The 27,778-nt window shown below is 56.7% G+C and overlaps 1 protein-coding gene across 4 annotated transcripts in view; it reads left to right on the top strand.

Moving 5' to 3' along the window:
- The window catches only part of AP2A2 (adaptor related protein complex 2 subunit alpha 2), an 87,286-nt gene that overhangs the window by 58,642 nt on the left and 866 nt on the right, over positions 1 to 27,778 (top strand). For 2 of the 4 annotated variants that reach the window (XM_031015829.3, XM_063710866.1), the window contains 15 exons: positions 346 to 454; positions 1,142 to 1,289; positions 2,494 to 2,662; positions 4,259 to 4,396; positions 8,415 to 8,597; positions 9,196 to 9,293; positions 9,665 to 9,896; positions 9,983 to 10,156; positions 16,606 to 16,772; positions 21,482 to 21,564; positions 24,278 to 24,367; positions 25,762 to 25,885; positions 26,850 to 26,966; positions 27,078 to 27,147; positions 27,283 to 27,417. In XM_031015829.3, coding sequence (XP_030871689.1) covers positions 346 to 454; positions 1,142 to 1,289; positions 2,494 to 2,662; positions 4,259 to 4,396; positions 8,415 to 8,597; positions 9,196 to 9,293; positions 9,665 to 9,896; positions 9,983 to 10,156; positions 16,606 to 16,772; positions 21,482 to 21,564; positions 24,278 to 24,367; positions 25,762 to 25,885; positions 26,850 to 26,966; positions 27,078 to 27,147; positions 27,283 to 27,417 — 2,037 coding nt within the window. Of the gene's footprint in view, positions 1 to 345; positions 455 to 1,138; positions 1,290 to 2,493; positions 2,663 to 4,258; positions 4,397 to 8,414; positions 8,598 to 9,195; positions 9,294 to 9,664; positions 9,897 to 9,982; positions 10,157 to 16,605; positions 16,773 to 21,481; positions 21,565 to 24,277; positions 24,368 to 25,761; positions 25,886 to 26,849; positions 26,967 to 27,077; positions 27,148 to 27,282; positions 27,418 to 27,778 lie in introns of all 4 variants that reach the window. The other 2 variants (XM_031015828.3, XM_055355785.2) reach the window with 1 other exon arrangement.

The following is a 27,778-nucleotide window of genomic DNA, read 5'->3' on the forward strand; positions in this document are numbered from 1 at the left end:
GGGTGGGGGTGCTTCTTCCTTCTGAGGAGCCTAAAGCTCTCTCTCTGATTTCATTCATGTGCCGGTCCACAAAGGAAAGACTGTAGTTTCAAATCCAGGTGCTATGGTGTCTTGTACCGAGCGAGGGCTGCCACCCAGCTGCGGCAGCGTGTTGCCGAGTGACAGTGCAGCCCTCTCACAGCGAACCCACGGGGTACCAAGCAGTGTCAGACACTCCTGGCACATGAAACAAAACCATTTTTCCAGCTCAGGTGTGACCCGAGGAGTGAGTATGGCTTTTCTTTGGGTCCCCGCAGTAGGGGCTCGTGTCTGGCAGCGTGTCTCATTGCCTGTGCTGTCTTACAGATCGTGACGTCTGCATCCACAGATCTCCAGGATTACACTTACTATTTTGTCCCGGCTCCCTGGCTGTCTGTCAAACTGCTGAGGCTGCTGCAGTGCTACCCACCCCCAGGTAACGCGCAGGCCGCGGCTCCTGAAGCTGCACCAGTGCCAGTCTGATTCCCTGTCTCAGATTTAAGTGGTTTGTTTGTTATTTTAAGAAGTGTGTTACTAGCCCTGTCTCTTGATTCATGGACCTTTCTGCCAGTGCTGCTGTACGCGCCGGCTTTCATGGAGCAGTTATTGCAGAGCCTACAGTTTTGTTAGTGTTTGGGTCTATTTGTGCTTTTATAGTATCAGATTTGTGCAGGTTTCTTTTTGAGACAGAGTCTCCCTTTGTTGCCCAGGCTGGAGTGCAGTGACGTGACCTCAGCTCACTGTAACCTCTGCCTCCTGGGTTCAAGCGGTTCTCCCACCTCATCTTCCTGAGTAGCTGGGATTACAGGCACCTGCCATCATACCCGGCTAACTTTTGCGTTTTTGTAGAGACGGGGTTTCACCATGTTGACCAGTCTGTTCTCAAACTCCTGACCTCAGGTGACTGGCCTGCCTCGGCCTCCCAAAGTGCTGGGATTACAGAAGTCAGAAGTGAGCCACCGTGCCCGGCCTGTCTCAGTTTTGTAAATGCTTCCAGCTGGGTACACAAATGTGAATGAACTATATTAAAAATGCTCTCATGATGTATGGGTGCAGCCGGGAGGGGCAGGGTGGGCTGCAGGCCACTGGAGACTGGTGAGCACCGTTCTGTCTTGCCCAGAAGACCCTGCAGTGCGAGGCCGCCTGACTGAGTGCCTGGAGACCATCCTGAACAAAGCCCAAGAACCGCCCAAGTCGAAGAAGGTCCAGCACTCCAACGCGAAGAACGCCGTGCTCTTCGAGGCCATCAGCTTAATCATTCACCATGACAGGTGTGTTGGCTGCCTGTGGAGAGGCTTCGTCTCGCGCGCACACACACGTTCCTTCTCGTTGGCACGAGACTGGGCGGATTATGTCTGGTTTGTCCACTCCATGGGCCTCCCCTTCGTCCTGCCTCTGTGCTCCCTGCCGGATGCTTTTTTTCTTTCTGTGCAGCCCGGCCCCTCCTGCTGTGAGCTCACTGTGGATTGCTTTGCTGACTGTGGTCTCATCCCACGCGAGGGCCTTTTCCTCCTTCCCCTGAGCATCCCCACTCCTGACTGGCTTCTCGTGTAGTGGAACAGAGAGGAGACGGGTGGGGTGGGGGGCGTGCGCGCACATGTCCCGTGGCTTTGTTGGGTGTGGAGCCGCACTTGGTGGGTCCAGGGTCGCAGGGCAGTGCTGGAAACGGCTGTGCCCATCCACGCAGCGCAGAGGCGCAGGGTGGCGGTCGCTCCACACAGCCTGGAGGGTCTGCCTCCTCTGCCCCCACGCCTTTTCTGCTCAGCAGTTGCGGCGCACCACATGTGGTCTGGCGTGGGTCTTGCGTGTGGGGCCGTGCTTTAGGGTCCTGTGAGAATGAGATCGCAGTTCTCACCAGGCTCCCGATAATGAGGGAACGTGCCAGGCTGTGGGCAGACGCTCTCTACAGCTGGTGAACACCACCCATTTGCTATTACAGCATTTTTACAAATGATGAAAACTCAGTCTGAGAGTCACACTTCAGAGCTGAGAGTTATTAAAACTGAAATTTCCCATTTTGGAGAAAGCTCTGTTGTTATGTGAGGAGAAGCCACATCCTGAGGAGACAGTAGAGTCAGTGGGGCAGCAGCCACGCTCCCGGCCTTCTGAGCCTTCTCCCTGCCCCGGGCTGGTGCCTCTGGCTGAGACCCCATTGCTGGTCACAGCTTGACCGGCCTCCTGCGAGCCTGATGCAGATTGAGGCTCAGGAGGTGCTGGGAAGGCTCCAGTGGACACACGGGCTGCTGACTCACTGTGGGGATGCACAGGATGGACGCAAAATGGATGTCAGGGGTAGGGGTCGGGCGTCATCTGCATCTGGGGAGGCCCCCGAGTTCCCACTTGAGCAATGCGGTGGCGGCAAGTGCCGTGTGACTTTGCTGTCTGCCATCTGGACCCGTCGGGGAACGCAGACTCTGTCCAGTTTGTGTTGCACTTGCTGAGGAAACCCCATCCACTTCCCCTTCCTCCACACAGTGAGCCGAACCTGCTCGTCCGTGCCTGCAACCAGTTGGGCCAGTTCCTGCAGCACCGCGAGACCAACCTGCGCTACCTGGCCCTGGAGAGCATGTGCACGCTGGCCAGCTCGGAGTTCTCCCATGAGGCTGTCAAGACGCACATCGAGACGGTCATCAACGCCCTGAAGGCGAGTGCCCTGTCCTTGGGTTCTGCTCACTCCCTGAGCAGATGCCGGGGGCCTTCCTGTGAAGGCTGGGGGGACGCAGTGCTTCCTGACTCCCTGCAGAGATGGAGGTGGTGCTGGTGCTGCTGGCCTCCGCCTGTCACCTACTCTTGGGAGGTCACACCACAGCTGAGGGCCATGCTGCCTGGAGATGGCCAGGTCGGCCCTGCTGTCCTGGTTAGGCTGAGCACAGGAGTCCCTGGCAGCCCTTTCCCTGCTGGGGGCAGCCCCTGTGTGCCATCCTGCGCGTGCATAGTGCCGACAAGTAGAAATGGTTCTTCTTGGTAGAAAGATGAAATTTTTTTCCCTTATCTCCAAGAAAATCCCCCTTTTACAAAGGAAACTCACTTTGTTCGGGGATTAAAATTTCAGAGTTGGGGCCGGGCGCGGTGGCTCACGCCTGTAATCCTAGCACTTTGGGAGGCCGAGGCGGGCGGATCACGAGGTCAGGAGATCGAGACCATCCCGGCTAACACGGTGAAACCCCGTCTGTACTAAAAATGCAAAAATAGCTGGGCATGGTGGCAGCCGGTGCCTGTAGTCCCAGCTACTCGGGAGGCTGAGGCAGGAGAATGGCGTGAACCCAAGAGGCGGAGCTTGCAGTGAGCCGAGATCGCGCCACTGCACTCCAGCCTGGGCGACAGAGCGAAACTCCGTCTCAAAAAAAAAAAAATTTCAGAGTTGGAAGAGCCCAGTTGAGGTTGGCCATTGCCAGCCTTTGCGAGTCTCCAGAGCGACCCCGAGGGTTCGTTCCACATGGGGGACCCTGCGGTGTGTCCACCAAGTCCCTAGTCACCGGTGCACATGTGTTAGGGAGTGGGAGGCGGGGAGCTGCACGTCCCCCATCTGGCTCAGCCTCAGGCTGTGGCAGGGCTGCTCCCAGTCCCCCGCACGTCTGCGTGCAGCTCACAGATATTCCGGGTGGTGTGCAAGGGGCTCGTGGTGGGCATTTGGTATTCTGGATTCTTCTTGGTCCTGGTTTGGTGTTTGTTTTAGTCAATCCCTGTTGTCAGAAGGGCTGGACACTCATTTGCACACGGCCAGTGCTAGGGCTGGTGGTGCCCACTCTCCTGCCTTTGTTGGGAGCAGAGCTCGGGCTTTCTCGTGCTGCAGAGCCTCCTGGGGGCCCATCAGCATGGGCTCCGGGGTGGGGCGTGAGGACCTGCCTTGGGGCAGCTCCGTGGCAGTGCCCGAGGCAGTGGGGTCTTCGGCTGCATGGAAGGGAGTCGTTGATGGCCCGCACCAGGCAGTGTGCTCGGTCCTAGCGAAGCTGGCCTTTGTGGAGGGCAAGGGAGGCATGGACGAGCGGGCAGAATCCAGGCAGTGCGCTGGGTCCTAGCGAAGCTGGCCTGTGCGGGAGGGCCGGGCCAGCAGGCGGAACTCTATTCCGGGCTGTCCAGACACACGCGGCCTGAGTGCAGGTCGGCTCCCTGGACCTGGATGTGCATGTGAGGGAAGCTCAGAGTGGGTGTTGAGATGCGGGTGCCGAGCCTGTCCCCAGCCTGTCCCCAAGCCTGCGCCTTGCTCCTGCGGCCTCTTACTCTGTGCCTTGTTCCCCAGACTGAGCGGGACGTGAGTGTGCGGCAGCGGGCCGTGGACCTCCTCTACGCCATGTGCGACCGCAGCAACGCCCCACAGATCGTGGCTGAGATGCTGAGCTATCTGGAGACAGCCGACTACTCCATCCGAGAAGAGATTGTGAGTTCTGGTGGCCTCTGAGTCCTCTCCTGCCACAGGTGTGAATCTCAGCGGCAGGATTTCCTTCGTGCTCTGCGATTCCGTCCAGCAGGGCTTGATTGAGAACCCATGAGATGCCGAATACAAGGCTCCTCTGCCTCCGTGTTTTCATCCACACTTTCAAGCTGGGTGTGGTGGCACCTGTGGTCCCCGCTACCCCTGAGGCGGAGGCGGGAGGATCACCTGAGGCCAGGAGGTTGAGGCTGTAGTGAGTCGAGATCATGTCACTGCACTCTAGCCTGGGCAACACAGCGAGACCCTGTCTTAAAAAAAAAAATCAGCATTTTTGGTAGAGTCATTTGGTCTTGAAAATAACTATTGGCTGGGTGTGGTGGCTCACGCCTGTACACCTTGGGAGGCCAAGGCGGGCGGATCACCTGAGGTCAGGAGTTCAAGACCAGCCTGACAAACATGGGGAAACCCCGACCCCGTCTCTACTGAAAATACAAAATTAGCTGGGCGTAGTGGCGCATGCCTGTAATGCCAGCTACTCTGGAGGCTGAGGCAGGAGAATCGCTTGAACCTGGGAAGCGGAGGCGGAGGTTGTGGTGAGCCGAGATTGCGCCATTGCACTCCAGCCTGAGCAACAAGAGCGAAACTCTGTCTCAAACAAACAAACAAACAAAACCCTAAAACGCCCGCCCTGCGCGGCTTCTGTGGCCTGCCTGTCCTTGCAGTGGTGGCACTGCAGCCCCAGGTCTGAGTGAGGCTCCAGCCGTCTGCGCTGGGGCTGCACAAATCCAGACTCCTGTGGGCAAAATTCTTTTAATTGTGTTGCATTTTGAGCCCTTGAATTAATCCTTTGTGGCTTGGCTTGTTTGGGTGTCCCTCTTGATCTCTGGGGAGGACGGGATCTAGGCCATAGCTTAATGTCCCGTGTTGTTTTTATTCACAAAGTACGTGTGCACACTTGCCAGATGGCTGAAGCTCATCAAACCTGTATGTGTGAAAGACTGAGCATGAACCAAAACCTGAACCAAAACCTGAGGGAAGAAGCCCTTGTGGAGGCCACATGCTCAGCAGAGAAGAGGGCCTGAGGCCTCCACCACACTCACAGGCCTCTCAGGCTCACCGTGTCTGTGGATGGTGGGGTTTAAGGGGGGGGCCCGGTGTCCTCGTGTGGGGTTGGCCACTGTGACCAGCCAGGACCACAGCCTCTTGTTGAGGCTGAGACGGCGTCTCCGTTGTATAGAAGGTGCTTTGTTATTTGTTTTTTTGGGCAAAGTGCGGCTCAAGGCCTCCTTGGGAGCTTTGCCAAGAGCCAGTGTTGGAGCTAGTGGCAGGTGACAGGGTTGCTCTGGGCAGGTGTTGTGTGATCATGCCCAGGTGAGAGACTCGGGTTTTCAGGGGTCTTTTAGTGAACGGAGGAGCCCAGGTGCTGGGGCTTAAATGCTGAGGGGTGAAATTACCATGGACTGAGCTTCAGTGAGGCACTGCAGACCTGCAGAGAGCAGGGGCCAGGAGGCGGCTCTCATGCTGGACTGTCCACCCTCCAGGACAGTGGGCCTGGGAAGTTGAGGGGGACAGGGACGGGTGGGCTGACTCCCGGCAGGAGGCCCCAAGGGCAGGCACCGTGGCGTAGGGCAGGGCTGTCTGTAGAGGGGCCAGGCAGGTGCTTGTTGACTGCAGCCAGTGGTCCCTCTCTGGCCTGGCTGGGGCAGTGTGGCCTGGTCTCAGCACTTGTGGTGGGGTGGGGCCGGCTCTGGGGACGGCCGTCACAGGAGCCTCGTTCCTGATCGTTGTTCTGGGTGTTTTGAACAGAGACAGAAGCAGTGTGCTTCTGAGTGCAGTTGTGCAGATTTTGAGGTCCTGGGCATTCGTCAGCCCGGTGTCTGCTCTCTCCCCTCTGCATGATGAGCGGCAATCCTCAGCCAGCTCCTGCTGTGAGGAGTAAGACAGGTGCTGTGTCTTGGCCTGCATGATGCTCCCCCCAGCCCGTCCTTTCAGCCGGACGTGATGCTCCCCCAACCCCATCCTTTCAGCTGGGCATGGTGCTCCCCTCACCCCATCCTTTCAGCTGGGTATGGTGCTCCCCTCACCCCGTCCTTTCAGCCGGGCATGGTGCTCCCCCCACCCCGTCCTTTCAGCTGGGCATGGTGCTCCCCCCACCCCGTCCTTTCAGCCGGGCATGGTGCTCCCCCACCCCGTCCTTTCAGCTGGGTATGGTGCTCCCCCCACCCCATCCTTTCAGCCGGGTATGGTGCTCACCTCCGTCCTTTCAGCCGGGTGTGGTGCTCCCCTCCGTCCTTTCAGCCGGGTGTGGTGCTCCCCTCCGTCCTTTCAGCCGGGTGTGGTGCTCCCCTCCGTCCTTTCAGCCGGGTGTGGTGCTCCCCTCCGTCCTTTCAGCCGGGCGTGGTGCTCCCCCCACCCCGTCCTTTCAGCCGGGCATGGTGCTTCCCCCACCCCGTCCTTTCAGTCGGGTATGGTGCTCCCATCCGTCCTTTCAGCCGGGCATGGTGCTCCCCTCCGTCCTTTCAGCCGGGCATGGTGCTCCCCTCCGTCCTTTCAGCTGGGCATGGTGCTCTCCTCCGTCCTTTCAGCTGGGCATGGTGCTTCCCCCACCCCGTCCTTTCAGCCGGGTATGGTGCTCCCCTCCGTCCTTTCAGCCGGGCATGGTGTTTCCCTCTGTCCTTTCAGTCGAGCATGGCAGAGCGTGTTCTCTGGCTGTGCTAGGTGCTAAGTGTCCAAACTGGACATGGCCCACTCCCTGCCTACTTGGCACCTTGCCATCCATGGAGGGGGACGGATTGAGAGCAGGACCGCGGGTTGCTGTGCTGTGGGTGGGATGGCTGGAGGAAGTGCCCCATGTTCTGGGGGCCTCAGGAGGCATTACACTCCTGGGGGGCTGTGTGGACTTCTGCAGAAGGCGGTAGTGGCCTGGTCTGGAGAGGATGATGGTGCAGAGGCTACTGGGAGGGCAGAGCAGCCGTTCGCGGAGGGGTGGGAGGTAGCTTAGCACAGGGTGGGGAGCAGGGCATGTGAGGCAGGGGTGGAGGCAGACATGGGGACCCTGCCAGTGAGGTCTGAGGGCCCCTGGTGCACAGCCCCGAGCTGAGGGTAGGGCTCAGAGGCAGTACATTTTGGAATGATGCCCTGGAAGTGTCATGGAGTCAGGTTGGGGTTTGGGGGTCCAGGCTCCAGGCAGGGACTCGGGGTGGGGGGGGCACAGTCACCAGCACCTGAGAGGCCAGTGGCAGGGTGTGGAGAGGGGGCGGCAGGGTGTGGGGAGGGGCGGCAGGGTATTAGGGGTGCCCTCGGGAGGCGTGGTCTTGATGCCTGCTGGCATTGGTGTTGGCAGCTGGCGCTGTTCGAAGGGGGCTTGGTTCCAGGCGAGGTGACTTTGGGGAGATGAGTTTGGTGTTGTACAGCCTGGCAGAGCTCCATGTGGGTGGCTGCCACGTGGGTGTGGGCTGGGCAGGTGCCTCCAGGGGGCACCCATGAGAGTGAGCCAGAGAGGGGAAGAAGGGGAACCCCCAGGTGAGGCTCGCAGGAAAGATTGGCCAGAGCCGGAGGAAACCAGCAGAGAAGTGGCCGCCGGGACCCCAGGGTGGTGCAGTCACTGGCCTCCGGGAGCCCAGGGTGGCGCAGTCACTGGCCGCCGGGAGCCTAGGGTGGTGCAGTCAGAGGTCAGAGGAGTGCTGCCGCCGGGAGCCTAGGGTGGTGAGGTCAGAGGAGTGCTGCCGCCAGGTGCTGGGGCTTTGGGAGAGAAGGGCCCAGGTGGGAGGTGGCCTGGCTGTGGCTGTGGCCTTCTGTGCACTGGTCTCCGCCTCTTCCTGGCTTTCTTTGCTTAAGTCAGGGCATCTTAAACTTTCTGGGCGCGTGGCCTTTTTTGAGAATCGAGTTCAAGCTTCCTGCATGTCCCAAACTTTTGTAGACACATTGAGGTGCTTCTGAAACTCACTTTGACTTTGGATGACAGTTTGGTCTTGGGATTGCCATGGCCTGCAGGTGCTGGCCCTCAGCAGCCTGTCCCCCACAGGTGCTGAAGGTCGCCATCCTGGCTGAGAAGTACGCGGTGGACTACACCTGGTATGTGGATACCATCTTGAACTTGATCCGAATTGCTGGTGATTACGTGAGTGAAGAGGTGTGGTACCGAGTCATTCAGATCGTCATCAACCGGGACGACGTGCAGGGCTACGCGGCCAAGACTGTGTTCGAGGTATGGCCCGCAGGACGGCAGGAAGGATGGGGTGGAGGGCAGTTGCAGAAGGTGAGCAGTGAGTGGTTCCAGCCTGCCTGCGTGGAGGTGCCGAGGGCCGTTGCTGACCCCTCTTGCCCCTCAGCTCTTCCCTGAGGCTCTAGCTCCTCCACTGTTGGTGCCCCTCGCTGAGTCCCAGTTTCTTCTCACCCTAACTCTCAAACTTCTGGCTCTCTGGGGGCCACCTGAGAAAGCCGGCCTCTGTGTGTGTGAGAGCATGCTGGGGCATGCCGTGGTGGGGCCTGCCCTGTCCGTCGGAGAGGATTAGGCCACCGGGAAGGGGTGTGCCATGAGGACGCTGGCAGAACCTCCCCAGCCAGAGCCTGTTGTGGATGCTGCAGCTCCCTCCAGGGCAGGTCAGCGTGTGGCAGCCTTGGGTTCCTTGCTGCTGACACAGGTGCTGAGGGTGCTGAGGAAGGCAGGGATGGGCACTTGGACTGGGGTCTCCAGGAAGCTGAGGGGCTGGTGCTGGTGTAGGGTGCACCGTGCCAGGACGTGCCCGCCTCGCCTTAACTCTGGCACCTGGCTGCCACCCCGGCTCATTGTTTGTGCTTCGCAGGCTCTTCAGGCTCCTGCGTGCCACGAGAACCTGGTCAAAGTGGGCGGCTACATCCTGGGGGAGTTCGGAAACTTGATAGCTGGAGACCCGAGATCCAGGTGAGAGGCCCTTTGCGAGCCGGGGCTATGTGCGCTCCGGCGGGCCTTGGTGGTCGGTGTCAAGAGGCGAGGCACCAGCTGGCCCTGCCGTGAGGCCTGGCAGAGCCGCTTCTGCTCCCCATCGGCGTCTTTTTGTTTTCCTTCAGTTGATAGAAAAAGCAGGGATTCTAGTAGAAAATGGAGACGTGGGGTTGATGGCTGACTTTGTGAAAGGGGCGTCTTTGCGGTGGGATCTGGAGCTGGAAGAGGGTCCTGACCAGCGGCCTCTGGTGCAGGCCAGGGGGTCTCGCCGCCGTCCCCACCCCGCGGGGGCGTGCTGCAGCCTGCGAGGGGACGACGGTGTCCCCGTGTTGTGCCCTCCCCGCCCCCAGCCCCCTGATCCAGTTCCACCTGCTGCACTCCAAGTTCCACCTGTGCAGTGTCCCCACCCGCGCGCTGCTCCTGTCCACCTACATCAAGTTCGTGAACCTCTTCCCGGAGGTGAAGCCCACCATCCAGGACGTGCTGCGCAGCGACAGCCAGCTGAGGAACGCAGACGTGGAGCTGCAGCAGCGTGCCGTGGAGTACCTGCGGCTCAGCACCGTGGCCAGCACCGACATTCTGGTAGGAGGCACCCGCCCTTCGGGCTGGCTTGGCTGAGGGTTGGAGGCCAGGAGCTCTGACCAGTCCCACCCTGTGTTCTTTCCAAGGCGACCGTGCTGGAGGAGATGCCCCCGTTCCCGGAGCGGGAGTCCTCCATCTTGGCAAAGCTCAAGAAGAAGAAGGGCCCCAGCACGGTGACAGACCTGGAGGACACCAAGCGGGACAGGAGTGTGGATGTGAACGGGGGTCCTGAGCCTGCCCCGGCCAGCACCAGCGCCGTGGTGGGTCCCTCACCTGCTGTGCACCCAGACCTGTCAGGGCCTCACCCCCAAGACTTGGGACCAGCAGAGGATTTGCCTGTCAGGGAGGAGCATGTACTGAGAACCCAGGCGCTGGTTGTGGCTCTGGACACCCCGCTGTCCTGTCCTGGGGGCCACTGTCCCTGCTGGACGCCCCCCTGGCCTGTCCCAGGGGCCACTGTCCCTGCTGGACGCCCCGCTGTCCTGTCCCGGGGGCCACTGTCCCTGCTGGACGCCCCCCTGGCCTGTCCCGGGGGCCACTGTCCCTGCTGCACGCCCCGCTGTCCTGTCCCGGGGGCCACTGTCCCTGCTGGATGCCCCCCTGGCCTGTCCTGGGGGCCACTGTCCCTGCTGGATGCCCCCCTGGCCTGTCCCAGGGGCCACTGTCCCTGCTGCACACCCCGCTGTCCTCTCCTGGGGGCCACTGTGCCTGCTGGGCAAGGCACTTCTTTCAGACCATCGTCTTGTCCAGCTCAGCTCCCACATCCTCTGTGGTGCCTTGTTTTAGGGGAAGTGGCTGTCCCCTCTCCTACAGGACTGCCTTACCCAGGCAGCTGTCCTCACATGCTTTGTTGATTAGAGAGGACCTGTCCTGCCCTGCTCTTCAAGGTTTTATGTAGTGAGTTGGGTTAGGTCTGGTTTTCCTTGTACGTGTGATGCGATGAGAATAATCCTGTAACAGAATGTGTCCTGTGGTATTTGTCGGGTGAGAAGTGTCGTTTTGAGAGTCGCGTTTTTGCTTGGCTCTGCTTGCCAGCTGTTCCCCTCTGGACTGTCAGGGAGGGCTTCTGTCGGGGTCAGGCGGGCTTTCTGTTCGTCCAGTTAGAGGATCTGTCTCTCCAGGACGCAGGTCCAGTGGTGGCAACCAGTGCTGCTACCCAGTATCGGCAGGGCTTTGTGGGGTGAGCTCCTGTGGTGGTGCCTGCCCTGGCAGTTTGCTGGTTCGGAGGGTGCTCATGTTGGAGTCCTGGCACTCCTTGGCGGGGACCTGTTTATGTGCCCCGGCTGACCATGTGTCCTGCCCCTCTGGCCGACAGTGCAGGGCCTGCCATGGGGCTGGTATCCAGGCTGAGCCTGACATCTTGTGCAGTGGCTTCTCCTCCCCCTCCTCCCCCTCTTCCCCCCTCTCTGTCCTCCCTCCCTCTCTTCATCCTCCCTCCTCCCCCTCCTCCTCTCCCTCCTCCCTCTCCTCCTCTCCCTCCTCCCCCTTCTCCCCTCCCCCTCCCCCCCGCTTCCTTCCCCTCCCCATCCTCCTCCTCCTCCACCTCCTCCCCCTCTTCCTCCCCCTCCCCCTCCTCCCCCTCTTCCTCCCCCTCCCCCCTGCTTCCTTCCCCTCCCCATCCTCCTCCTCCTCCCCCTCCTCCCCCTCCTCTTCCTCTTCCCCCCCTCCTCCCCCTCCTCCCCTTCCTTCTCCTCCCTCTCCTCCTCCCCTTCCTTCTCCTCCCTCTCCTCCTCCCCCTCCTTCTCCTCCCCCTTCTCTTCCTCCTTTCCCTCCTCTTGCTTTCCCTCCTCTTCCTCCTCCCCCTCCCCCTCCCTTTCCTCCCCCTCCCCTTCTCCTCTCCTTCCTCCTCCTCCCCTCTTCCTCTCTCTTCTCCTCCTCCCCCCTTCCTCCTCCTCTCTCTCCTCCTCTTCCTCCTCCTCTCCCTGCTCTTCCTCCTCCTTTCTCTCCTCCCTTCTCTTCCTCCCCCTTCCTCCTCCCCCTCCTCCTCCCCCTCCTGGCTGAGCCTGACATCTCGCTGAGCAGTCTTCCCTCCCCCACTTCCTCCCTCTCCCCTCCCTCCACCTAGTGTCCTCCGTGCAGCCCCTGTCCCCCTGTGCCCTCTCTCTGTGTTGTTTGTGGCACGCTGCTGTGCCTGCCCTCTGGAGGCTTGAATTGCCTGTGAGCTCATCCTAGAGTGAATGAAATGAATGAAAGATGTGACTTTCTCCCAAGGTGGGCGTCTTCCCTTCACGCCTGAGCACCTTCATGCTTATGTTTCTCACATGCTCTGTAGAGCTGGTGACCTGCTTTTGACCCTGTCTCCTCCCGTGGGACGTCACTAGCCAGGCGCCTAGTGCTGCAGGCCTCTGTCACTCCTCTAATCCATCTCTCCCTCTCCTTGGGACATCTTGACATAGGTTTCTGGAGGCAGAAACTTGCTTGTGGAGATTTGTCTGTGAGCTGCCGGAGCAGGGGCCTTCCCGTGGGTGCTGGGCCGGCAGCGGCTCCGCCCTGCAGAGAGGAGGACTTGGCCCCAGTTGGGTGAGGAGGCGAGGGCAGGAAGACATGATCCAGGGGAGGCTGGTGTGCAGGGATTCCTGGAGGCCGGCTTTCAGCAAGGGCACTGTGAAGTCTTCCATGGAAACCTGGGATTGCCTGTTGGAAGCTGGGAAGGCACCAGGTGCTCTCGCTACCCTCCAGCTGCTTTGACGTTAAGAGGAACTCGCTGAGGGAGCATGGAAAGGGGCTGTAGGATTGTCTTCAGTCTCTCTTTGGTTCTTATTTGATGTTTCTTTTTCATGTGCGTCCTGAGAAGTGAGGTGTGCCCATACCCCAGGCCTTTGATCACACCCAGGTTTGTCCAGCTAGGCTCAGGGTGGACTTTGGAGGGCCTGGCCTTGACTGTGTGGCTTAGGGATCAGATGGAAGCTTCTGGACCCTGGGAGTGAGAGCAGTGTGCTGCCCTCTGAAAAGGAGGATGAGGGTCCAGTGAGGTTCAGCATTTCTGTAAGGTGCCTTCTTGGAGGGAGGTCCCCCTTCAGGGCTCATTCAGTGGATTTTCTGAGTGTGGCTTCACTCCTGATGGTCAGTGGTGCCTGGCGGGTGGGTTCCTTAGGGAGGTGTCTGTGGCTGAGGCACGCAGCTCCGTTCTGAGCTGAGAGCTGTGATGTGTGGGCGCCTCTGTCCTGACCGAGAGCTGTGGTGTGTGGGCGCTTCCGTCCTGACCGAGAGCTGTGGTGTGTGGGTGTCATTGCTATCCTGTGCTTTCCAATCTGTTCCCATTGCTCACGGGAGCCCCAGTGAGAGGCCCCTCCCTATGGGGAGACACTCCTGGCGAAGTTCTCTTGCTCAGGGTCTTCTGCACGGGCCATGAAGGGGCCTCAGGGTGGCATCAGCACATGTGCCTTTCCCACGAGAGACAGTGGCTTTATCTTGGTGTCACATTGGCCAAAATGTCTTTTATTTAACATCATAGATGAGGCCAGGACATTTTACTTCTTCCGAGCATCCTCTCTCTGCACACAGCTCCTTGGGGGAGGCTGTGGTGTGCGTGTCCCTGGGTGTGCTGGGGAGCACAGGGGTGTGGGGGTCAGAGGCTGCCTGGCCTCACATGCAGGAGCCTGGGGCCCTTGTAGGCAAAACCTTCACCCCTCAAGTTGTCCTGCTATTGGAGGGAGGAGGTGAACTGGTGTGGCCCAGGAGCCAGGCCTGCTCCCTGAGGAGGGTCTCCCAGGCCTGAGAGGATAAGGAAGATGAAGAACCTGAAGTGGGTGTTAGGACCCTATTGTCCTGGGGCCTCGCATCTGGCCTCGCTGTTACAATCTGTGGTAACGTTTCAGGTACAAATGCCTTTACTAGGGCAAAGGGCTTTCCTACTTTAGAAAGCAGTTAAAAGCCATAGATGGCTGGGCATGGTGGCTCACACCTGTAATCCCAGCACTTTGGGAGGCTGAGGTGGGCGGATCACTTGAGGTCAGGAGTTTGAGACCAGCCTGGCCAACATGGTGAAACCCCGTCTCTTCTAAAAATACAAAAATTAGCCAGGTGTGGTGGCGTGTGCCTGTAATCCCAGCTGCTGGGGAAGCTGAGGCAGGAGAATTGCTTGAGCCCAGGAGGCAGAGGTTGCAGTGAGCTGAGATTGCACCACTGCACTCCAGCCTGGGTAACAGAGTGAGACTTGGTCTCAAAAAAAAAAAAAAAAAAAAAAGCTATAGATGTATTTGAATCAGTGCAGGAACCAGGGGTAACATCTGTGACGAGATGCAGAGGAGAAACTGTCTCCATTTGGGCTGCAGGTGCATGGCCATGGCCAAGGCCGATGGCTTCCCACGCAGCTCACAGCTTTGTCAGGCTGTGGAGGCCACAGTGTTGGCGGGCGCTGTCCCCGGCGTAGGGAGCAAAGCGCCGCCTTCAGATGGTCTCATCGAGACACGCCTTGGATATTTTTGGGACTCTTCTCTGCCAGCTCCTCTGTGACCTCCCACCCTTGGAGCACATGAGACCCATGTTGTCTTCTCTTGCAGAGGTGCTCAGTCACAAGAGCAGAGCCTGGGAGCCTGCCCCGTTTCTGACTGCCCCCCCCCATCCCCATTCTGACTCTCACCCGCCCCCATTCTGACCCCCCCGCCCCCATTCTGACCTGTACCTTTTTTGCATAACACACTTTGTGATGCCTCATTTATCTTTGAGTAAAATTCATATATCACAAACCCACACATGTAATTTTTTTGAAAGTGCAGTGTGACACCTTAACTTTGCATTAATGTAAAATGGCATTCAGGTGGAGTCTCAGATAATTACAAACTAATTTTTTACCTTCTTAGATGTCCAGTGGAACATTCTAAAGTTACTCAAGACGAATCTTCAAGGCAGGGTGTCTTGTGTCTCTGGTTTTTGCCTGTGAAATGCCAATATCCTTGTGATGGTCAGAACCCTCCACATCTCCAGAATGCTCTTAGCTGGGTGGGGGGTTTCTCCACCAAGAGCCCCTGGTGTATAGTGTCAAAGTGTGAGTGTTGCCAGGCTGTAGTTCAGTGGTGCGATCTTGGCTCACTGCAATCTCCGCCTCCCGGTTTCAATTCTCCTGCCTCCACCTCCTGAGTAGCTGGGATTACAGGCATATGCCACCACACCCAGCTAATTTTTGTATTTTTAGTAGAGACGGGGTTTCACCATGTTGGCCAGGATGGTCTCAATCTTCTGACCTTGTGATCTGCCCCCCTCGGCCTCCCAAAGTGCTGGGATTACAGGTGTGAGCCACCGTGCCAGGCCGGATGTGCTTTTTATAGGGAGCATCTGAGTCCCTCTGGTGCACAGGCTGCTGTGGGGCAGGACCCATGGAGCCCAGAGCAGGTCTGAGCTCCCAAAGTCAGGCTGCTGGGGCATTGCTGGGGAGCCTGCTGCCCTGTTGGATGGGTGAGCATGCGATGGACTGAGCTGCTGCTTGTGCCCTGTTGTGAGAGTTTAATCATGAGATCATAGGCGCTCTTTCCTTGTGCCTTTGCCCCAGGATCAAAGAGCAATTACTGGGGCCGGGCGCGGTGGCTCATGCCTGTAATCCCAGCACTTTGGGAGGCCGAGGTGGACAGATCACCTGAGGTCAAGAGTTCGAGACCAACCTGGCCAACATGGTGAAACCCCGTCTCCACTGAAAATACAAAAATTAACTGGGCGTGATGGTGGCCACCTGTAATCCCAGCTACTTGGGAGGCTGAGGCAGGAGAATCGCTTGAGGTGGAGGTTGCAGTGAGCCCACACCATTGCACTCCAGCCTGGGCAATAGAGTGAGACTGTCTCAAAAAAAACAAAAACAGACACAGTCTCTTGCTATGTTGCCCAGGCTAGTTTCAAACTCCTGGACTCAAGCAGTCTTTCTGTCTCAACCTTCCAAAGTGCTGGGATTACAGGTGTGGGGCACCACGCCCAGCCAAAAAGCAATTATTTTTTAAAAGTATCTGTTCTGTAGACTTTTAATGATTAATAATGATTTAGTAATAATTTAATGATTAATAATGCACCCGAGTAAGTTATTTGCTTTTTCATCTTTGGAAGCTTACTTTCTTATTGGACAGTTGGCAGTAACATGCATGATCTTCTTTCTTTCTTTTTTTTTTTTTTTTTGAGATGGAGTCTCGCTCTGTCGCCCAGGCTGGAGTGCCGTGGTGCGATCTCGGCTCACTGCAAGCTCCGCCTCCCGGGCTCACGCCATTCTCCTGCCTCAGCCTCCCAAGTAGCTGGGACTACAGGCGCCCGCCACCACGTCCGGCTAATTTTTTTTGTATTTTTTAGTAGAGATGGAGTTTCACCGTGTTAGCCAGGATGGTCTCGATCTCCTGACCTCGTGATCTGCCCACCTCGGCCTCCCAAAGTGCTGGGATGACAGACATGAGCCACCGCGTCTGGCCTTTTTTAATGTCTTTCATGGCAAAATTTTTTTGAGAAGTTTTTTCATTCAAATAGCATTTGTGAAAAAATGTAGGGTGCCTTAGTGAAATTATGACTGATGTTTTAAATGCAGTTATCTTTAGGCTGGAGTCTGGGATATACTCAGGAAGTGGCTGTTAGCCCTCACTCTCTGGTCACTCACTGAGTTGTGTGCCACCTGCCCCAGCCACTGGGAGTGCATGGATGCCAAGGGGGTGCCATGGGGGAGGACGTGCAGGCGTGAGCTGCCTGGGGTTGGCCAGGCCAGGGAGGCTCTCTGCTGATGCTCTCCTTCCTTCTCTTCCAGTCTACGCCTTCTCCGTCGGCAGACCTGCTGGGTCTCGGGGCTGCCCCCCCTGCCCCCACGGGCCCCCCACCCTCCTCCAGCGGCAGCGGGCTGCTCGTGGACGTGTTCTCAGACTCGGCCTCTGTGGTTGCGCCTCTCGCTCCTGGCTCCGAAGACAACTTTGCCAGGTAGTCAGGTTTCCTGAGTCCTGCAGACAGGCACGGGGCTGCCGTGCCCCCTGACTTCTGGTGTGGCCGCGGCCAGCTGGACAGAGGTGGGCAGCGGAGTTTACCTCCCAGATTACTGCCTGGGGGAGAGAGCGGGAGCTGCTGTGTTGTGGGTGGGTTTGCTGTGTCACTCCTTTCACAACCTTGATTTATATGGACTGCAGTGTTCATTACTCTCAGGAGGAAAAGGAGGACATGAAAGAAGCACACGGTCTGAGCGGTGGTTGTGTCCTGTCTGCACGGTGATGTCCGATCATGTTTCAGCTGCTGTTTGAGTGTTGATAAACACTCTTTGTAGCTACACGTCTCCTCTCTTCGCCTCTTTCCTGTCTAGTTGGGCTGCTTTTCATTCTGACTTAAGTCGTCTTGTCTGTGTCTGTCCTGGAGGCCTGCTCTCTTGTCCTTGAGTTGCTCACTTGCCAAGTCCTTCTGTGAGGCCCACCCTGCTCACGCCTTCGGCATCCACCCTGTGGTTCCCCCTGAGGGCAGCCTGTCTTTGCTGCTTGTCCTGCTGTAATTTCTGTCCGGTGCCTGGGCACCTCCTGGCTCCCCATGTGCAGTGGTCTCTGCCAGTGTCTCCGTGGTCTTCAGATCGTCGGTGCTGACCACTTTCCCCCGCACGTGCTCTCCCCAGCCCTCTCTGCTGGGCTCATCAGCTGTGCATTCCGCTTACTGGCTGCTCTCAGCCATCTGCTTGTTTTCATGTCTGGCCGGAGGTCTGAGGTGCCCCCTTTCCCGGAGTTGACGCCCCTCCCCTGCTGCCCTGTGGGGTGGGAGCGCAGCTGCCGGCTTCTGTCCCAGATGGAGGTTAGAGAGCCTTTGAGGAATGGCCTTTTGGCCCCCCGTTTTGAAGACTGTAATAGAGTTCTGGTGTTTTTCAGTGTTTTTCAGTTCTTTGTATTCATGTTGCACGTGAGTTCTGTTTCCTGTTACGTGTTGGGAAAGGACTTAGGCAGGCCGGCGTGGTGTTTGGTGCAGGTCGCCGCTTGGGCTGAAAACAGTCTTAACTGCTTTTAGAGTCGCTGTGTTTGAGATTGAGAATCCAGGTTGCAGGGCTCTGGTGGTGGCTGCTCCTCAGTGTCTTGGTGGCAGGAAGGGACCAGGGGCTGGGCAGTCCGTGGCAGCCGTGGCCCTTCCCTGCTGGGCACTGCCTGCCCTGTCTCCGTACGGCTGTGCTGGGAGCTGCACATGGCCCTTGTGCACGCCTCACATTGGGTGGCGCTGTCTCCAGCTGGCCAGGCCTCGGGGCTCTTGTGCATGTGGCCGTCTTGGCTGTGATCTGGCTACAGAGGGTCATCAGGTGTCTGCGTGTGTTTGGTGTAGGATGGAGGCACAGAGTGCCTCAGGGCAAGCCGGCTGTGGTGGCTGCTGGCACACGGCTCACAGGACAGGGCGGCTGCATTCTCGTGGCCTTGCAGAGTGGTTTGCATTTTCCCCAAAGATTCCTCCAGGCCAGGTTGTAGTTGGGATGACCCTTTAAAAAGCAAGAACCAAGCAGAGATACTGACCACAGGGGCCTCTCTGTCACGTCATGGGTGATCAGTCAGAGCCCCTCCCATGTCCTTGACAGATTTTACTTTAAAGTGGCTTAGTCCACACCACGAGTGTAAACTCCGTGGCCACTCGTGTGGAGTGTCCGCTGGCTGTGGGCGGAGATGAGTGTGTAAACTCCGTGGCCTCTCTTGTGGAGTGCCTGCTGGCTGTGGGCAGAGATGAGTGTGACAGATTTTAAAGTGGCTTAGTCCACACCACCATTGTAAACTCCGTGGCCCCTCGTGTGGAGTGTCCGCTGGCTGTGGGCGGAGATGAGTGTGACAGATTTTACTTTAAAGTGGCTTAGTCCACACCATGAGTGTAAACTCCGTGGCCTCTCGTGTGGAGTGCCCGCTGGCTGTGGGCGGAGATGAGTGTAAACTCCGTGGCCCCTCGTGTGGAGTGCCCGCTGGCTGTGGGCGGAGATGAGTGTAAACTCCGTGGCCCCTCGTGTGGAGTGTCCGCTGGCTGTGGGCGGAGATGAGTGTGACAGATTTTACTTTAAAGTGGCTTAGTCCACACCATGAGTGTAAACTCTGTGGCCTCTCGTGTGGAGTGTCCGCTGGCTGTGGGCAGAGATGAGTGTGACAGATTTTACTTTAAAGTGGCTTAGTCCACACCATGAGTGTAAACTCCGTGGCCTCTCGTGTGGAGTGCCTGCTGGCTGTGGGCGGAGATGAGTGTGACAGATTTTACTTTAAAGTGGCTTAGTCCAAACCATGAGTGTAAACTCCGTGGCCTCTCGTGTGGAGTGTCCGCTGGCTGTGGGCGGAGATGAGTGTGACAGATTTTACTTTAAAGTGGCTTAGTCCACACCATGAGTGTAAACTCCGTGGCCTCTCGTGTGGAGTGCCCGCTGGCTGTGGGCGGAGATGAGTGTAAACTCCGTGGCCTCTCGTGTGGAGTGTCCGCTGGCTGTGGGCGGAGATGAGTGTGACAGATTTTACTTTAAAGTGGCTTAGTCCACACCATGAGTGTAAACTCCGTGGCCCCTCGTGTGGAGTGCCCGCTGGCTGTGGGCGGAGATGAGTGTAAACTCCGTGGCCCCTCGTGTGGAGTGTCCGCTGGCTGTGGGCGGAGATGAGTGTGACAGATTTTACTTTAAAGTGGCTTAGTCCACACCATGAGTGTAAACTCCGTGGCCCCTCGTGTGGAGTGCCCGCTGGCTGTGGGCGGAGATGAGTGTAAACTCCGTGGCCCCTCGTGTGGAGTGTCCGCTGGCTGTGGGCGGAGATGAGTGTGACAGATTTTACTTTAAAGTGGCTTAGTCCACACCATGAGTGTAAACTCCGTGGCCTCTCGTGTGGAGTGCCCGCTGGCTGTGGGCGGAGATGAGTGTAAACTCCGTGGCCCCTCGTGTGGAGTGTCCGCTGGCTGTGGGCGGAGATGAGTGTGACAGATTTTACTTTAAAGTGGCTTAGTCCACACCATGAGTGTAAACTCCGTGGCCTCTCGTGTGGAGTGTCCGCTGGCTGTGGGCGGAGATGAGTGTGACAGATTTTACTTTAAAGTGGCTTAGTCCACACCATGAGTGTAAACTCCGTGGCCTCTCGTGTGGAGTGCCCGCTGGCTGTGGGCGGAGATGAGTGTGACAGATTTTACTTTAAAGTGGCTTAGTCCACACCATGAGTGTAAACTCCGTGGCCTCTCGTGTGGAGTGCCCGCTGGCTGTGGGCGGAGCAGCGACCCTGGGGTGCAGTGAGCACGTGGACCTCCGCCTTGGCCGGCTCCTCCTGTTAAGTGACCTCTGCTTTGTTAGTCGCCTGCTGTGAGCAGTCCCGGGTGAAGCCCAGTAGACATGTTCCAGGCTGTGTTGTGGATGACTGTCCTGTGTTGTGTGTTGCTTAGACCACACTTGACTTTTTGAAGCTTCACATGTGGCTGGAGCCGGACCAGCAGCCTGCCGGGCTGTGCAGGGGGCGGCTGTGGCCTCCAGAGGTGTGCGCAGGGACTGCTGCCTCAGCGGCTCTCGTGGCCGTGGCAGGCTGGAGTGGGGCAGTGCGTGGCGAGCAGCGCCCTCCTGGCCCCAAGAGCGAGCCAAGGGCCGCCCATCACTGCCCCTTGCCGTCTGTTGCTGCTTCCTCTGTCTTCCTGGCCTGGTCTCCATACAGCAGGATGCCGACGAGAAGGTTGGCAGCACTCAGACCTTCCAGGGTGGCAGCTGTGGTGCAGTTAGTGGAGACTGGGTGAGCGCAGGAGTGGCTGACCTTGATCGCCGCCACGTCAGCACAGGTGGAGGTGGAGATTTCAGAATTAGGCTGCTGCCGTGCAGCGTTTGCTTCTTAGGCACTGGGGTGGGTTGGGGGGAGGGGGCGGTGCCATGACCTGCTGCCTCCCCACCCTGTGGTTTGAATCAGTGCCACATCCATCTCTGTGCTGGGTTCACCCAGGAGCCCTGTGCCACGGCCCCGCCTCCCTCTCCTCTCTTTTGGATCCAGGTCACTGTGGAGTTACAGTTTCCTAGAGGAGGTCAGAAAACTTGAAGCTCTTCTGAGGGAAACACAAATGAAAGCTAACCAATGCTATTTTATTTTCCCCTAATTCTGTGTAGTGTAGATAGGTGCCCTGTGGTGAGCAAAACCCTGGGCTCCCTGTGCAGTGTAGACACTAACCATGCATGGGGCGAGAGGAGAGGCCAGAGGGGAGATGGGGGCGCCCAGGGCCCTGCAGGGCTGTGCTGCTGGTGGGTGGATGGCTGGGTGCCCGTGCGTGCATGTGCATCAGCGGGGAGCAGCCAGGCTCTGATGGCGAGGCCCTCGCTGGGTGGAAGCTCAGCACCCGTGTTGGATGGAGTCTGTGGTGGGGCCAGAAGCTGTGTGCGTGCCTCAAGCCCGTGTCCCGTCTGGGGCTGTGAGAGGCCGTTACATGTGGACCAGCACGTTCCTGAAAAGCAGCTGCACCAACCAACTTCACAGGTCTCGCCGGGGCTGTGTCCGCGTCCCTGCGTCCTGCTCACCGTCCTCCTCCAGTGGCTGTTTGTCAGGATAGTCCTTGGAATAGTTTTCCACTTTTTTCTTCCCTTGTGTGCCATAGAGGTTTTCCTGGCCTCCTCGTGCTGTGAGTTTTTTTCCAGAACAAACCATTGTGTTTTCTGCAGGTGGCTTTGAGTGACACATATACTGTCCCTTTTCCCCTAGGTTTGTTTGTAAAAACAATGGTGTGTTGTTTGAAAACCAGCTGCTTCAAATTGGACTTAAGTCTGAATTTCGGCAGAATTTAGGTATGTGTTTTAATTACTTAATGAAACCGTCTCTTAGAAATATGGGAAATTAAGAGAAAATATTTGCAAATCATATACTTATAAGGGATAGATATCCAGAATATAAAAAGAACTCCCATAACTCAGTAAGAAAGCAGCCCAAATAAAAAATGGGCAAAAGAACAGCTTGGGCAACACATCAAGACCCCATCTCTACAACCAGAGGGGGTGGCGGGGAGGTGGGGGTGGGTGCAAAGTTGTTGAAAAGACGACATTCTCCAGGGAAAATACAGGAATGCTCAATAAGCACCTGAAAAGATGGACAAAGTCATGAGGGAAATGCCAATCAAAACCACAGTGAGCTACCACCTCACCCCGCCAGGATGGCTGTTATAAAACAAACAGGTAGTCTGTGCAGTGGCTCACGATTGTAACCCCAGCATGTTGGGAGGCCGAGGCAGGCAGATCACTTGAGGCCAGGAGTTCGAGATCGGCCTGGTTAACATGGCGAAACCCTGTCTCTAATAAAAATACAAAAATTAGCTGGGTGTAGTGGTGTGTGCCTGTGGTCCCAGCTACTTGGGAGGCTGAGGCAGGAGAATCACTTGAACCTGGGAGGCGGAGGTTGCAGTGAGCCGAGATCATGCCACTGCACTACAGCCTGGGCAACAGAGTGAGACTCTGTAAATAAATAAATAAACAGACTGGCCTGGTGGCCTGGTGACTTAGGCCTATAATTCCAGCACTTTGGGAGACCGAGGTGGGAGGATCACTTGAGCCCAGGTGTTTGAGACCAGCCTGCACAACACTGTGAGACCCCATCTCTACAAAAAATACAAAAATTAGGTAGACATGGTGGTGCACACCTGTGGTCCCAGCTACTCGGGAGGCAGAGGTGGGAGGATCGCTTGAGCCCAGGTGTTTGAGGCTGCAGTGAGCTGAGATCTTGCCACTGCACTGCAGCCTGGGCAACAGAGCGAGACCCTGTTGTTCATTCATTCATTCATAAATAATGCATACATCAAAACAAACCAAAAAGGAAAAAGAGTGTCTGCAGGGCGTGGTGACGTTGGAGCCTTGTATGCCGCTGGTGGGAATGTACAGTAGTGCGGGCACTGTGGGAAGTTCCTCAAAACACAAAAGAAGATGGAATTACTCTGTGATCCAGCAGTTCCACGTCTGGGTACAGACCCCAGAGAATTGAAAGCTGGGTCTTAAAGAGGTACCTGTCCACCCATGTCCATGGCAGCACTATTCACAATCGCCCAGATGTGAAGTTAGAAACAGCCCAGATGTTCATGGGTGGATGACTAGTTAAACAAAATGTGGTCTGTCGACGCAGTGGAATATTATTCAGCCATCAAACGGCAGAAAGGAATGAAATTCTGATGCATAAAGCAGCACACATGCACCTCGAGGACATGGTGCTCAGTGACACGGGCCAAACACCTGGACAAATCCTGTGTGGCTCCACTCATGCGGTCCCTAGAGCAGTGACTTCGTAGAGACAGAACGTAGCTGGGGGATGCCAGGGCCTAGGCCAGGGGTATGGGGAATTGGTGTTTAATGGGGACAGAGTTCCGTTTGGGAAGATGAGAACGTTCTGGAGATGGTGGTGGCAGCAGCTGCACAGTGTGGATGCACTTCCTGTGCCCTTGTGTACACCTAAATATGGCTAGGAAGGTGAATGTTAGTGTATTTTACCACAATTTCGGAGAAAGACATAAAAAAGCCTTTGAGTGTAAAAAAAAATGCTGTGCACAGAACCCTGTGGCTGCAGGGGCCCTGGCTGCGGACCTGCCTCCTCTCAGCGCCTGCCTTGAGAGCCTCCTCAGGACTGCTCTCTCTCTCATCTGTGAAAAACACAGAAAGAATGTGAAAAAAGAGAATTAGTCCTCTGCCCGCCAGGGATCTGTTAGAAAAGTGAGGGTTATCAGAGTAATTCTTGTGGGAAATGCTGCATTGAAAACAGATGGTGCTTTTAGTCCTGGTTTAAGTTTTTAAGCTCTGGGCCATGATAGCTTCACTAGGTGTTGGTTTTGGGTTTTTAGATTGTGGGAGGAGTGATGCCAAACTGTTTACTCTTTTCAAAATATTTGAGATCTCCTTTCTGAATTCAAGGGGTATACAAATGTTCACAAAGATTTTTTATTGTGATATAAATAAAAACAGCGACACATCCTAAATGTGCACCTGTGGCATGGATGAGCCGCTGCAGTGAGGGCTAGTGTGCAACACCGATGCTGTGCTGGACGCGTGCCCAGCTGGGTCCCCTGACAGGAGGCAGCCAGGGCCGGTGCATGTGTTTGCATGTTGCAGTCATGGGGCGGGGCCGGCAGAGGCCTGTGTGATTGTGGCGTCCCTGGAAAAGATGCTTGGCAGGCCCCTCCAGCTGTAGCCCAGCCTGCAGACGGGGCGTTCTGTGGGTCCTTCCCCGTGCATATGTGTGTGATCTCATCCATCCCGTGTGGGTGCGCAGGAGGGGCCGAGGGAGGAGGGTGCTGGAGGGCGGAAGTTACCTCTGACTGGAGGAGATACCCGGCCCCTGTTACCAACACTGGTGTGCTCGTTCTAAAACTGGAAAAAATTTGTTCTTAATTTTAACAACAGTCATACATCACAACAGTGAACTTAAATTCAGCTGAAGATTGTGGGGGGCTTTTGTTTTTCAGGGTAAATATTCAGGGTAAGTGTGAAATGGTGTGTGTGAAAAAATTGTTTTTGTTCCTTCTAGGTCGGATGTTTATCTTTTATGGTAATAAGACCTCCACGCAGTTCCTAAACTTCACCCCAACACTAATCTGTTCAGACGACCTTCAGCCTAATATCCTTGGCTTCATTGCCCCATGCCCGCGGACAGCATAATGTGGGGCTTAGAGGAGGCTTTTGAGGAAGTTTTTTGGTTTTCTAATTTTGTTAAAATAGCAAGATAATTCCAGATGCTGTATGAAAATCAGGCAATCGTAATCTGCCTGTGATGCTGGGCAGCAGAAGGAAAACAGGCAATCTTCCATATTGGAGAGCCAACTTTTGATCATGCACCTAAAAATACCGTGCACATGCCTCCTCCCCTTCCATCTGGCCAGTGTGAGTCCCTTTCTTTTTCAGCTGGTCTTACTCTCCTGTGACGTGATCTTTAAACCCCTCCTCTACGAAGCCTCACAGAGCTGCTGCTTGCAGAGCGTGGGAGGCGCCGGTGGGGACTGGAGCGCGGTGCGCACCCCAGCCGAGCTTGTGTGTGCTTCTGGCAGAGCTTTTAGACTGAAGATTTTCCCTTCGTAATGCCAGAAGCGTTCCTAGAACTTCCCCAGCTAAAAGAGGGAGACGCTAACGTCTCTACCTCTAAGGATAGGCCCGCCAAATAGAGTTAGCGTGAAGACCCCAGCTTGACCAGAGACGGTGACACCTGGGGATTTATGGTCAGCGACCTGAGTGAAGCAACATCCTCCTTGCCACTGGCTGGTCTGTTTATTTTAACATGAAAATGTTTTAATGCAGACTGTTCAAGCTGTTTCAAAACAGTCATTAAAAATACACATGTAGGAGCACCTGTATTAAAGACTTTGTTTGGAATCCGGAGTGGAAGCTCTGACTCCTACTGCGCCCTTCTTTAGGGGTCTCTCCCTCGGGGTCCACTTGGCTCGAGGCGGCAGCGAGCCCAGCAGCTGAGTGGCCGGCGGCACACGACCCAGAGGGAAGGAGAGGCCTGCACCCCGCTGCCTCCTGGACCCAGCTTTGCTGCTGTCACTGTTTCTGCAGGAGAGGCTGTAGGCAAACCCTTGCTTTCCAGCATGAAAACAACCCTGGTCCCAGCAGGGCAGGCTCTTTTCTGCGTCTCGCTGTTTCAGGAGCCTGCTATTCCCGGAATTCTTAAAGTTTTCCTGCCCTACTAAGCACCAGTTTCTGCTAACGGTGACAAAAATTGTGTGTGTAAGACCCAGAGCCGAGGCTCAGAGTGAAAACAGACAAGTAGTATATAATCTAAGTGACTTTTTAAAATGGAGGAGCCATTTTGGAAGCGTGAGAAGCAGACAGTGTTTTGAGGATTGTCTGGGTGGAAGGGCAGGGCCGGGTGGTGTGGCCGCCCTCGACCCGTAGCCGGTGGGCCTGGAGTGTGGTGAGTGTGCTTGCCTCCACGGGTCCTGCTGGGGCTCTAGCCTGGCCCGTTTCCGCTTCTGCCACTGGGGCTTGCTCAGCTGGATTCCTTAACGCACGCACACCTGAACCTGCAGACCAAGCCCGTGGACCCGACCGTGGAGGGGGGCGCGCAGGTGCAGCAGGTGGTCAACATAGAGTGCGTGTCCGACTTCACGGAGGCGCCAGTCCTCAACATTCAGTTCAGGTGAGAGCCGCCTGTGCGCCCCGGGCCGAGGGGTGTGTGGGCGCCTGAGCTGTGTGCCTGGGCTCCATGACTGTGCCTCCGTGTCCTTCCTGAGGGGACCCGGGGCGTGCGGGTGCTCACGGTGCACGGATGCGGCCTGAGCTGTTGCTGCCCCCGGCTCTGCAGAGCGCAGGAAACAAGGGGAGGCGGAGCCCTGGGCTCCGGGTCGGCAGGTGGCAGCTCCCACATGGGGCCTTGCTAGGAGCTTTCTGGGCACCGTCGGGCCCACCTCATGGGGTGGCAGACAGCCAGGGCCCCTGCGCCACCTGCCCGGCTTGGTACCAGACGACAGCTGCGGGGTGAAGGCGGCTGGTTTCCTTCGGCCCCCTGGCCTGGGGGGTGCGTTTTTTGCTCAGTTGAGCTCAGATCATACCACTTTGCTTATTTTTTAAAAGCATAGGATTTTCCTGTTGCGACTGTTCATTACTCTCACTTTTCAGTGACTACAAATAGCGTGTATACAGTCAGCCCGTCCCCTGCTGGGTGTCTGCAAGGTTAGGAATGTTGAGAAAAGCACACTTTCTAACATTAAAAAGACAGAGAACTTAAGATTGTATACTGTAAAATTCGGGGACATAGACATGCAAATTTTTGTTTCATTCTTTGTGCAAATGCCTTTGCCTTTTTAAAGAAAAAATATCACACTATTTGCACAGACTTGGAGTTCTGGGAAACAGATGAATGGGGAGAAGTGAGGCACAGGGACGTCCTGCTTGAGTATGCGGCCCTGGCCTGTCCTCCTGTCTGTGGGTGACACTGGACACTGAGCCACACATGATCCGTGGGGACTCAAGGCTCGGCCCCCCGACCCGCTCTGGTGGGTGGCAGTAGATGGGGACGCTTCTCACTCCAGGCTCTTTCCCGGTCCCTGGGGCTCTCAGAGGAGTAGCTGACTGTCTCTTTCTGCTGCTGCTGCTGCTGGCAGGTATGGGGGCACCTTCCAGAACGTGTCTGTGCAGCTGCCCATCACTCTCAACAAATTCTTCCAGCCGACAGAAATGGCTTCTCAGGATTTCTTTCAACGTTGGAAGCAGTTGAGCAAGTGAGAAACCTGTTTCCTGTAGGGGTCGGGGGTGGGGACGGGGCTCATTTGGAAAGGTGGGTTTTGGTCTCTGGCCTGGCTGAGAACACTCGCCTTTGCTGTTTCTCACAGTCCACAGCAGGAAGTACAGAACATCTTCAAAGCAAAGCACCCAATGGACACAGAAGTCACCAAAGCCAAGGTAGGACGTCTGGAGGGACGGCCCCGGGGGACACGCAGCCCGCGACCCCGCGCCAGGGTCTGGAGGGGCGGCCCCGGGGGACACGCAGCCCGCGACCCTGCGCCAGGGTCCTCATTCTCCTGTTTCTTTGGACAGATCATTGGATTTGGTTCTGCACTTCTTGAAGAAGTTGATCCTAATCCTGCGAATTTCGTGGGAGCTGGAATCATCCACACGAAAACCACCCAGATCGGATGCCTGCTGCGCCTGGAGCCGAACCTGCAAGCCCAGGTCAGGCCCTCAGGAAATGGCGGAACACACTTGAGTTGCTTTTTATTCTGGCACAGTGTACATGGTGAGATGCGTAGCTCTTCAGTGCAGTTCAGTCAGTTGTGACAGATGTTGTGTGCCTGTTTAACCACCACCCTGTCAATACATGGTTGCCTCCCAGCCTCACCGCAGCTGGCCACCGTGGAGCATCCTCCCTAGTGCAGTTCAGTCAGTTGTGACAGATGTTGTGTGTCTGTTTAACCACTGCCCTGTCAATACATGGTTGCCTCCCAGCCTCCCCGCAGCTGGCCACTGTGGAGCATCCTCCCTAGTGCAGTTCAGTCAGTTGTGACAGATGTTGTGTGTCTGTTTAACCACTGCC

This window comes from Gorilla gorilla, chromosome 9 (assembly GCF_029281585.2).
Source record: "Gorilla gorilla gorilla isolate KB3781 chromosome 9, NHGRI_mGorGor1-v2.1_pri, whole genome shotgun sequence".
Taxonomy (NCBI): Eukaryota; Metazoa; Chordata; class Mammalia; order Primates; family Hominidae; genus Gorilla; species Gorilla gorilla.